This window comes from Hypanus sabinus, chromosome 5 (assembly GCF_030144855.1).
Source record: "Hypanus sabinus isolate sHypSab1 chromosome 5, sHypSab1.hap1, whole genome shotgun sequence".
Lineage (NCBI taxonomy): Eukaryota > Metazoa > Chordata > Chondrichthyes > Myliobatiformes > Dasyatidae > Hypanus > Hypanus sabinus.
In genome coordinates, this window is record NC_082710.1 from 25,116,441 (window position 1) to 25,129,003 (window position 12,563).

Below are 12,563 nucleotides of genomic sequence, written 5' to 3' on the forward strand. Positions count from 1 at the left end.
TTATTCAAAGTACAATTCAGGGCTAACCACGTGTTATACATTTCATAGGATATTTATTTGTATTTTAAATTTTAAAATTTTAAACCTAATTGTGTGCAGATTAAGAAAAGTCTGACACTTATCAACTCAATACATGTGAGTTTTCATTTATTTTTGTCTTGCATTACAATTCTAAACAACTTACAATAAATTCACTTGTATGTTTAAATTTTTTTTTAGAACTGGAGTCAGATGCACATATTTTCATTGTCCAAATTCTGAGTCTGTTTCGTACATTTACCAATAAACTTACAATACAGGTTTACATTCTGAGATCTGAAAATTGAGTGAAGAATTTAGTCAGGGGTCCTTTTGGTTAGTGGTTTAAGCTACAAGATTTAATGCAAACAATGGTTATCAATACAATGTCTCGTACTTCAATAATTTATGCATTTGTAACAAATCCTGTGTTTTCATCCATACAAAGTAAAACTAAGTTCTCATTGCTTCAGCATTTACAGTGCAATGTGAACATTTTTTATTAAATTGAACAGACTACGATGTTTAACACAAGAATTTAACCTAAGTATATATTTTAAACAGTTACTATTCAATTAGAAGTACTGATCTGGTTTGTAATTCTGGCAAATGTACTGCCACAATAGGTCAATAGGTGAGCTTGCACAATTTATAGCATACAGATGTCCATAGGTATAGTCAAACTGGATGAATAATGTGCAAGAAAAATTCTATTAAATTAACCAAATGAGGAATCACATAGCTGTCAGGTATTGTGAGATTCCAAAAGACAAAATCAAATCAGTGCACCAAACTTACAAGAAAAAAAAGACAAAACCTAATTAAAGCTCTTGGTTGCCCAATTAAAACAAGGCTATTTATCATAGACCTGCCACCAGTTAGTGAAACCATCAATACTTCTGTAATTGATTTAGTTAATTTTGTTTTCTGGCCTTTATAAGACCTGTGTTTTCTTTTAAAGATGTGACTTAAAGTTTCACTACCACTGAACCAATGTGAAACTTGTCACAAACAATTTACTGTTATCCCCTTTACAAAAAAAAACAAAAAAATTTACACCCTGGTATATGTAATAGTCCCAAATTTCACTTTTAATCCTTACAGCTTTGATTTACTCAACACCTGGCAATTTCATATGAGACATAGACAAAGCAAATGAGTTTTCACAAAGCAAAAGCAGTAACTGGAAAGTTTATTATAAAATAATTTCTTCCCTCAACTTCTTTTTCAAGTCACCAACCTTTTATAGATGGCTGTTCCATTGAAAATATAGTTACATTTGAAAACTTAAAGGGCAGCTTAATAGTTTACATGATGTAACCTGACTAGATTTCAAAATACTGTCATGTCGCATACCCAATGAAAAAAAGTACAAAAAATTGCTTCTCAATGCAAAGAAAAGCAAGTTTAAGAAATGCCATAGTATTTCCACTGTTACATCACAAACCAAATCACATGAAAAATCAATTAAATTGCAGTTGGTAGTTTAAGATCTCAAACAGTTTTTGCCTAACAGATTGCAGCTGTGATAATTGATCCTCTCTAAACTTTATATTAGCTAGGATGTTTTGAAAACTCCACAAATCATAATTTCACAAAATTGATTTCAAGGGGATCTGACACATTACTTCACTACGCTCCAGATGTGTGAACAATGAATCACTAATCCGAACAAAGTTTAATGTCAATGGCTTTGCCATCTAGTGGACACAACCAGTGATGTCTGTAACTGTTAGACATCCGGCTAATTAAGCTGCAGTAGCATTACAATATTTCAGTCAGAATACTTACTCTAGTGAACAGTCCAAAGTGAAGAGAAAATCATTTCAATAAGGAATTAAATCTTAACAGCAATTCTGGACCTAGTAATCAAACAAGTCAGTGAACCAATAACTTTTGGGTACTGCAAATGTGCCTCGTGGCTACCCGTTATGAACGCGAGTAAGTGCTTCTTTTATCTGAGAAGAAGCTCCTGAGGAGAACCACTTGCCCAAGACTCACAACCAACAAGATGAGAGCTTCTCCTATGGACCAAAAAGCAACTCTTGAATTCAGGTCCTCAGCACGACTTCGCCCCTGTGCTTCCCGTAGGCGGAAATGGGTTTGATAATCAATGACCGATTTCATGGCTTCATGCATCGTGACACAAGCAGACTCCATCTGATTTATCATTGAAAGGACAAATATTTTGAAATGTTAATTCCAATGTAATTAACACGCAGCAAATTTTATCAAATACATCATTTCAATCTTCAGATTCCTGAAGTAACGCTCACATGAAAAAGTAGTAAAGGCAATGCACTAAGCTTATCCATTTTCATGGTCACAAACAGTAGCAAAATGTAAATATGATAGATGTGAACAATAGTATTTTTTTCTAATATTTATAATTAGTAATTAAAATGAAAGCATTTTGGTAGGGCAATTAGTGCTACTACCCTCTTCCTCAGAACTCTAGTAACCCCAATCTGATCCTAACATCTAATGATCCTCCCTGGGCCATAGGGGCTTCTATTTCTTCCCAGATCCCATCGATGAACTGATGCGTTAACCTGATGTAGGCAATTGGCATGTAAAACAGAACAAGGTACAAGCGAAAAGACAGAAGAATGGTACTGTTGCGCTGAAAGCTGGTATACTCAATGGGCTGAATGGCCTCCTTGTTCTATGCTGAGTACGTACACGTCAGTTCCATATGATCTCAGCAGTATTTGAAGTTGTTTTCACCAAATTTTATCTCCCCTGCTCAGAGGGCTTTGACTGTATATTATTCAGGAGGTTGCAGGGAATTACTGTTAAGTATAAACAAACTTTTCATTACAGCTGAACCACTGGGCAAGAACATACACTTAGTGGCCACTTCATTCGAGAGCCTGATGCATTAAAACAAATTCTGCCCAATGGGAAACACTTACTTTCCTCAGGCCATTAGACTTCTGAACTCCCTGCCACATTGCATTCGAAGTGTCAACTGTTAATTTGTTCTGTACCTTACAGTATTTATGCACTTCTATAGTTTTGCATAATTCATTTGTAGATTATATTCTTACTTTTCTAAGTTATGGTTTTATGTGTACTTCTGTGCTGAACATTTCTCCGGACCAGAGTGTAGTCTCATTTGGCGGTAAACATGTATATATTTAAAAGACAATAAACTTGGCTTGACTTGGTCCTCTGTACCTAATAAAGCAGCCTCTGAGTATATGTCTGTGGTTTTTATTTACTTATTGAAACACAACACAGAATAAGCCTTTCGGGCCCTTGGAACCGTGCTGCACCCCAATATAACCCAGGCCTAATCACATGACAATTTACAATGACTGAATAACCAATACATCTTTGGACTGTGTGAGGAAACTGGAGCACCCAGAGGAGACCCATGTGGCCATGGGGAGAACGTACGACCTCCTTACAGGCAGTGGTGGGAACTGAACCCCGGTCGCTGCTGGTGTAAAGTGTTGTGCTAACCAAACACTACACTATCATGCCTTCTGCTGCAGCAGCTATCCACTTCAAGGTTTGATGTGTTGTGTGTTCAGAGATGCTCTTCTGCACACCGATGTTGTAACATGTGGTTATTTGAGTTACTGTCACCTTCCTGTCAGCTTGAAATATTCTGGCCATTTTCCTCTGAGCTCTTTCATTAATAAAGTGTTTTTGTCCACCAAACTGCTGCTCACTAGATGCTTTTGTCTTGTTTTTCACCATTCTCTGTAAATTCTAGTGACTGTTATGCATGAAAATTCCAGAAGATCAGCAGTTTGAGATACTCAAACCACCCCATCTGACACTTAATTACTTTTGTTCTCCATTCTGGTGTTCGGTCTGAAAAATAATTGCATCTCTTGACCATATTTGCATGTTTTTATGCATTGAGTTGCTGCCACGATTGGCTGATTAGATATCTGTGTTAACGAGCAGATGTACAAATGGCCACTGAGGGTACACATAACATTCCCAGCAGATAATGCAGAGCATTCCCACAGGTAAAATAAATTGAGAAACGAAGCTTCCAATTTTAACTTTACATGATAACCTTACCAATTCAAAAAGAGTGCAAGTATTACAGCTAACAATTCTAGTATTCCCATTCTAGAATTATTTCTCAGCTAACTTATTTCTTATTTTTGTCCCATTCCCTTTACCTTGTACCACAATTCTTCTAATCATTAACATTCCCTTCCTCTACATCTTAAAAATGTTCTCCATCTCTTTCCCCAATCCAATGAAAAGTCGTTGACCTTAAATCAACATGTCTGCTTCGTGTTCTTTAAATAATGCATTAAACGAATAGATTGCTTCTCACCCTTTTTCTGCTAAACTTTCTGGTATCTAGGAAATCAAGGGAATATGAATTCAAAATAGAAGCTCTGTTAAAGCTAAAACACAAGTCACTTTTCATAAGAGAAAAAGATCTCATTGACCAACGTCACCTGAAAGAGGATTACTCGGCGTCTGGAGGCAGATACGAGTTCCAACTTCTAATTAGTACATTAAAATTTCAACTTAACCAAACTCAACTAGAGGTTGAAAGTTACCCTTAGGATTTTATCAGGGAAGGTAAATTCTTAGAGGAGCAGTATTGGCTTAGATTGAATGCATAAAAACATTCAGATATGGTCAAGAGTTTCAACTATTTTTCAGACCAAACACGAGAATGGAGAACAAAAGTAATTAAGTGCCAGATGGGGTGGTTTGTATCTCAAACTGCTGACTTCCTGGGATTTTCATGCATAACGGTCTCTAGATTTACAGAGAATGGTGAAAAACAAAACAAAAACATCTAGCGTGCAGCAGTTCTGTGGAACAGGTCGAAGTAGATCATTCAATTTGCTGAGTCAAAGTTTCAAAATTTTTATTTCCAAAATTTTAATCTATGAATATTTTTGTATCTAGTAAATCAAGTTGAAAGCACTAAACATCACTGTATTGAACCTAATAAATTGACTAAGTACCCAACAAAAATCCCATTTTCATACCTGAGTCAGTGGTGCCATCTTGTTTTCATTGGGGAACAAGGGAGAGTCATCCCCAACTTGGAAATCAAAGTACACGGTTTTGTGTGTGAAAGTGGAAAATTCATTGCTGAAACAGAACTTATAAGTTCCATTTTTTGAAGCTGTGAATGTGAAACTATCATATTGTTTCTTCATCTCCTTGTACAAAACAGCACCATCAGCATCTTCTAACCGACAGTCTACATCATAATGGCCACCAGTGATGACCTGTTAATTTAGATCAAGATTGGTTAGGCAAGGTCAAAGGTTAGCAACACAAAATAATATATTTCCATAAAAAAAAAAAAATTCAGTGACAGGTTAAATTTCAGCTTCAGTTAACAATTTCTGTTAAGCCAGATTACTATACAACTAAATGCAAAATCAAAACTCTGGAGATACTGGAAGTCTGAAAATAAAAACAAATGCTGGAGAGATTCACTAAGTCAGGTAAACCAGCACAAAGATAAACTGAGTGTTTCGGGTTGAATGCTTTGTCAGAATCGGGAAAGGGACTGCCCAATTATGAGTGATATATATGGTAATGGAAATACCAGAGTCTAAAGATACTGATGTGCTGTCTGATACAAAAATTGGGAAATGTTCCACATCTGTACCAGCTACAAACACAACAAAATGGCCAATTCTAAAGTGTCATGCAAATACACAGGGACTGAAGTAAGCTCATGTCCCACAAAGTGGATCATCTCAATCTTCGTCACATGTAAAACACTTAAAATTTGTGCACTAAATTTCAAAGATGTGACAATAAAGGAATAATAACCTGCATATTAAGCCAAAGAAAAACTTAACGGAAAGTGCCTTATTGCTGCCTGCTGCTTGATAAACAATGAAAAGACCCGAGATGCTTCAAGATCTTTCATATACGTTGACTGGTTAAGAATTCAGTTAGCTAAAAGCCGTAACCAAAACCATCACATTTATGTTGAAGTATGGTCTTATTTCTCAATTCCACTATGGTACAAATCTGGTGAACAAGAGTTGCTTCATTTTCTAAAGGCTGTGATTCAATTATAATAATATTCTTTGTGTCAAATTTCAGCTGACAACATAAAAGGCACAAATGAGAAATTCTGCAGACGCTGGAAATCCAGGCAACACACACAAAATGCTGGAGAAACTCAGCAGGCCAGGCAGCAACCCTGGAAGAGAGTACAGTTGATGTTTTAGGCTGAGATCCTTCAGCAGGACTGAAGAAAAAATTTTTTAAAAAAAATAAAAGGCACCTTGTCTCTTCAGAATGAATTTTGTAAATTTCCCCCGTACACAAGTAGCTAATATTCACAATAAAAAGGATTTGATTAGTAATCTAAATGTGCATTTAATAGCAGAATGTAAATTCTACTGTGAGTAAGGGATAACATCAATACAGTGGCTGGAATGATCTTTGCTCTGCAGAACTGATTGATATTTCCTCCTTAGGTGAGACAACCCAACAAATTTAGATTTACTTTCCAACCAACCCCCTCCCTTGCTTATTCCCTATAACTCTTAACATATCCATCAACCATCCCTAATAATCTTACCAGCCATATACAATAGAGGTCATTTGCAGTCACCTAATCACACATCTTTGGGAAGTGGGAAACAAAAGCATCCAAGAAAAACATGTAGTTACAGAGCAAACACGAGGAAATCTGCAGATGCTGGAAATTCAAACAACACACACAAAATGCTGGTGGAACGCAGTAGGCCAGGCAGCATCTATAGGGAGAAGCGCTGTCGACGTTTTGGGCCGAGACCCTTCGTCAGGACTAACTGAAAGGAGAGATACTAAGAGATTTGAAAGTAGTGGGGGGAGGTGGAAAATGCGAAATGATAGAAGACCAGAGGGGGTGGGATGAAACGAACAGCTGGAAAGCTGATTGCTAAAAGTGATACCGAGCTGAAGAAGGGAAAGGATCATGGGACGGGAGGCCGGAAGAAAGAAAGGGGGAGGGGGGAGCACCAGAGAGAGATGGGGAGGGAGGGGGAGGGGGAGAGGGAGAGAGAAACAAAGAACTAAATATGAGGGATGGGGTAAGAAGGGGAGGAGGGACATCAACAGAAGTTAGAGAAGTCAATGTTCATGCCATCAGGTTGGAGGCTACCCAGCCGGTACATAAGGTATTGTTCCTCCAACCTAAGTATGGATTCAGCTTGACAGTAGAGGAGACCATGGATAGACATATCAGAATGGGAATTACTGAGCAGGAAGACAGCAAAGGTTGGCATCAATCCCAGAGTAGCGCCATGCTGCCATTCAGCCCATCAAGGCCCTGTTGACTCATTGACAAATCCCAAGTAGCTAAAGATCTACATATCAGAGTTTTGAAAGAGGCAGCTTTGAACACAAGCTTTGATTATCACCTTCTGAATTTCTTTACTTTCTGAAATGACTCCTACCAATTAGTCAGCAATTAATTACTAACACATTACCCTAGCATCTGTGGGAAATTGCTCGAATCCTTAAAGAAACAACCAAAAATAGTTAAGATGGCGCAAAGTCAGCAAATGTGATAAGAAAATCACATTTGCTTAATCTATTTGAGCTCTTTCAAGGCATGACAGTTGGAATAAATAGGGTGAAAACCAATGTAGGGAGCTTTTGAGCCCTGCACAGGAAGTTGGCCAACAAACTTGAGAGCATACAGAAATGAGGAAGGTGGTTGTAAAATACTACACATATCAGAAAACAGTGACTTGGGGAAAAAAGGTCTATCTCAGGGGCCAGGCATTACTACTGGGTTAACATAAAACACTTTCTCCAATCTACAACATATCAAATATTACATAGCCATGCTTGGAGTTGATACAAAACTAGGCGGGATTGTGGGGGCGGGGGGAGGGGGAGGATGTAAAGAGACATCCAGGGACACAGAAAGCTCAGAGAGTAGGAAAGGACATGAATACAGAGTGGACAAATGCAAAGTCATCCACTTTGGTGCACAAGACAGAAAAGTAGATTATGTTGCAAATTGTGTTCAATATTACAGGAGAGTGCAGAGCACACAGGAGGCCAGCCTGCAGGATCTTCAACTGAACTTTACTGATAACGTCGTGAGTACGTGAGCTTCCATGTGGGAGTAGCTGAGTGACAGGGATAGCCTTATTTAACTACCACTACATAAATGGAGTCAAACCGGCGACATCCCCATATATACATGTCACTGTGAGAATGTGAAGAGGGTAAAAGGTACGTGTAGAGGGGGTGGGCGAGGGGTAAGTATATGCATGTCACTGGAAGCTAACATACAGGTTCACCAAGTAGTTGGGAATGCAACCGCCATGTCTGCCTTTATTACAAGAAAATGATCTGGATAAAGACATCAAGCTGCAATTTTATAGAGATTGATTACCATGCTAAAATTGAGTTGACAAAAAAATGGGTTCCATTGAGGAACTGCAACAAACATTCACTGGGACTCGATGCCAGATGATGTATTTTCACCTGAAAGCGGTTACAACAACCAGACTATACTCCCAAGTTGAAGAATGAGAGAAAATCCCATTGAAACTTACAAATGTCTTCCGGAGTCTGACAAAATAGGTGCAGAAAAGCTACTTCATCTGGCTGAGGAGTCTAGAACAAGGGCACAGTCTCAGAATTAGGAATGGGCTTTTTAAGACCAAAATTGTTTACTCAAGAGGTGAATCTTTGGAACTTCCCACCAAAAAGAGCTGTAATATCTCAGCTATTGAATTCTATCAAAACAGATGGATAGAGTGGGGATAGTCCAAAAAAATGGCATGGTGGTAGAAGCCAGGATCATGGTGAATACTTGGAGGGCCACATAATCTAACACTCCTTCCACTTCTTGCACGCCTATCTTGCCACAACTCAAACTTAGAGGTGAACAAAAGTGCTGAAAGTCAAACAACAGCTTTTTTTTTTGTTTTACAGTGCTGGACCTATTAGGTTATGTCAGTTTAGCAGTGGCAAAATAAAAATATGTTCACAGTTTGACACTTCATTGGAAGTATCAAAACTAACACTTCCTTTCTATTTTTGCAAGACCACACTAAGTTCCACTGCGCAATGCAGATCCTGTTGAATGTGTGCCTTCAAACACCTGTACCTTCTCCCTGATGATAGTACTGAGATGAGGGCATGGTCCACATGGTGAGAATCCTCAATGACAGGTGCCACCTTTATGAGGCACCACCTTCTGAGGATATCCCCTATGATGGGAAAGCCTGTACCCACGAAGCAGCTGGCTGACTCTATAACCCCCCCCCCCCCCCCCGCATCCTGTGCTTTGGAACCTCCATACTAGCAACACACACAAAATGCTGGAGGAATTCAGCAGGCCAGGCAGCATCAATGGAGAAAAGCAGATACAACGTTTCAGGCCGAGACCTTTTGGCAGGACTGGAGAAAAAAGCTGAGGAGTAGATTTGAAAGGTGGGAGGAGGGAAGAGAGAACCAACCAGGTGATGGGTGAAATTTGCAAGGGGGAGGGATGAAGCAAAGAGCTAGGAAATTGATTACTGAAAGAGACAGAAAGCCATGGAAGAAAGAAAAAAGGGAAGGGGGATGAGCACCAAAGAGAGACAATAGGCGGGCAAGGAGAGGGAAAAAGGGATGGGAAATGGTGAAGTGGGGGGGGGGGGGAGGCAATACTGTAAGTTTAAGAAATCGATGTTCATGCCATCAGGTTGCAGGCTACCCAAATGGAATACAAGTTGTTCCTCCAACTTTAAGTGTGGCCTTTTCATGGCAGTGGAGGAGGCCATGGATGGACATATCAGAATGGGAAAGGGAAATGGAATTAAAATAGGTGGCCACCAGAAGATCCCACTTGTTCTAGCAGAGCATAGATGCTTGGTGAACTGGTCTCCCAGTCTTCCTGGCTCTTTGTGTTATCTGCCCCTCCCCATCAAGTTTCACCCTCCCATCCCCCCACCTTTCAAATCTACTCCACAACTCTTTTTTCCTCCAATCCTGCCGAAGTGCTTCAGCCCGAAACGTCAACTATGCCTTTTTCCATAGAGGCTGCCTGGCCTGCTGAGTTCCTCCAGCATTTTGTAAATGTTGCTTGGATTTCCAGCATCTGCAGATTTTCTCTTGTTTGTGATCTCCATACTAGGCTGTTAAGCAATCAGTTCTACAGTGTTCTTCACTGCAGTCAAGGTAACACATAACATTAACTTGACCACCAAAAAAGTTTCTTCTATGCTGTATTCAATATCCAGGTTGACACACACTAGACACAAAGTTGGGACCACAACCCTCTTCCTCCTAGCAGCAAATTGTTCTTTTGAAAAATAGAAACTTCCCAGGTTACACAGGGTGTCCAAGAATTACCAGTAACCCAAACTTTCAGTAAGACAGAGAAGCCATTGGCTGAATCTACAGAAGCTCAACTAACAGGTTAATTAGCTACAGATTAGATAAAAAATATAAATGTTCACTACTGATTCAAAGCATTCCAGGTGACCGAGTGCCTGACTAGAGTTTCAACTTGCATTTAGCGATGCACATTTAAGCCTTGCACTCTGCAATCTCTCAGTTATTAGAGAACAAGCACCAAACTGAGAAATCCAGGTACCTATGAGAGAATGCCAAATCTCAACTAACACGAATACAGGAAAAAAATACTATTCTCCATTGGAATCTCATGTTTTACACACTATACCCAAAAATGGTGTCACACCTCAGACGTATCACCTTGAACAACCAGCATGCCCCCTTTCCTCTGCTCCAGTTTCTCCTCAAAAATACATCTTTTCTTGCTTACCACTCCCTTCCATTACCCCTGCTTCTCCCCTTCCCCAAGGGAACCATTATCCTCTCTGCAATTTCTCTCTTCATCCTCATCAAACCAATCACTCCACATTCTTCATACTTCACTTCCACCCACCACTCCCCCAGCCTTGCTCTCTGCTGACCCGTTGTATAAACCTTTATGCAGCCCCCCAAAACATCCTGCTGCCTCACTTTCAGTTGACCCCCTCACTGTCTGCAGTCTTCTAAACCCGCTCCCCTCACCAACTTGCTTCAAGCAACCCAGCTGACTCAAAACCCCGAAGACCACCTGCACCCTGGTCGCCTCGCTCCCTGCACCCCAGCTGCCTACTTCCCCCCAGAACCCCAGCTGTTTGTCTCCCCCCAGATTCCCCCCCAACACCCCAGCCATCTGCCTCCTTCCAGATCCCTGTACCCCAGCCGTCTCCCTCCCCCCTCCCATGGCCATCTGCCTCCCTCCAGACCCCCTGCACCCCGGCCGTCTGCCTCCCTCCAGACCCCCTGCACCCCGGCAGTCTTCCTCCCTCCAGACCCCCTACACCCTGGCCGTCTGCCTCCTTCCAGATCCCCGTACCCCAGCTGTCTGCCTCCCTCCCAACCCCACCCACACCCCGGTCGTCTACCTCTCCCCAGACCAATCCCCGCACATCTGCCTCCTTCCAGACCCCCTGCACCCCGGCCGTCTGCCTCCCCCAGACTCCATGTACCCAGGCCGTCTGCCTCTCTAGAGTCCACCCCCCCCCCCCCGCATCCTACTGTCTAGCTCTCCCCAGCCCCCACCATCAACACGTCCATTATCTCAGCCTTGTGGAGTTACTCACTGCAATCCCCCACCCCTGCGACCATCTTACTTTGAAACCCCACTATCCTTCATCGCTCTCTATACCCCAAATCCCTTTTATCACACAGCCCCCCTGCAACTCACTCCCTGCAGTTTCTCTTCCCTTCCCGACAACCTCCATTCATTCCTCAGCCTCCACTCTCCCAGACAACCTCACCTGGAACTCCAGCGTGCACTTGGTGCCCTGTATGATGTCCTCGTAGAAGCACTGCTTGGCGTTGTCCGGGAGCTCGAAGGTGAGCTCGGAGCCTCGGACCAGCGGCCACAGGAGCTGGGCCCACAGCAGCTGCAGCAACAGGCTGGCCCACATACCGGCTCGGATAGGCCTTCGGTATCTCGCGAGCCGGTGCCGTCTGGAAAGGAGAGAGTGGCTGGGGAAACGGGGGCCGCAGGTCGAACAGAAACCGCCCGTTTGCACCGTAACCGGCAGCGGCGGCGGCTCCCGGATGTCAAGGCACAGGAACCAGACGTGGCAGCGCGGCCTCACCCGGATGTGTGACCTCTCACCCCTCGGCCGGAAAGGAACACAACACCTGCGCAGTCGAGTGTGGAGCCGGGAGCCGGCAGGTGGCAGCAAGGCCGGTCTGTGAACGGTCCGGTAACAGTTCACGTGTTCCTGTCAACGGTCCGGTAACAGTTCGTGTGTTCCTGTCAACGGTCCGGTCACGGTTCGTGTGTTCCTGTCAACGGTCCGGTAACAGTTCGTGTGTTCCTGTCAACGGTCCGGTCACGGTTCGTGTGTTCCTGTCAACGGTCCGGTAACAGTTCGTGTGTTCCTGTCAACGGTCCGGTAACAGTTCGTGTGTTCCTGTCAACGGTCCGGTAACAGTTCGTGTGTTCCTGTCAACGGTCCGGTAACAGTTCGTGTGTTCCTGTCAACGGTCCGGTAACAGTTCGTGTGTTCCTGTCAACGGTCCGGTAACAGTTCGTGTGTTCCTGTCAACGGTCCGGTAACAGT

The 12,563-nt window shown here is 42.2% G+C and overlaps 1 protein-coding gene across 1 annotated transcript; it reads right to left on the reverse strand.

Annotated features, from left to right (window-relative positions):
* Nucleotides 1–362: 362 nt before the first annotated feature.
* tmed7 (transmembrane p24 trafficking protein 7) lies at nt 363–12,114 on the reverse strand. Its single transcript, XM_059969596.1, has 3 exons — nt 11,763–12,114; nt 4,998–5,243; nt 363–2,178 (listed from the first exon to the last, which is right to left on the reverse strand). The coding sequence occupies exons 1-3, from the start codon at nt 11,913–11,915 to the stop codon at nt 1,948–1,950; spliced, it is 630 nt and encodes a 209-aa protein (XP_059825579.1). The 5' UTR covers nt 11,916–12,114; the 3' UTR covers nt 363–1,947.
* Between the last annotated feature and the right edge of the window lie 449 nt (nt 12,115–12,563).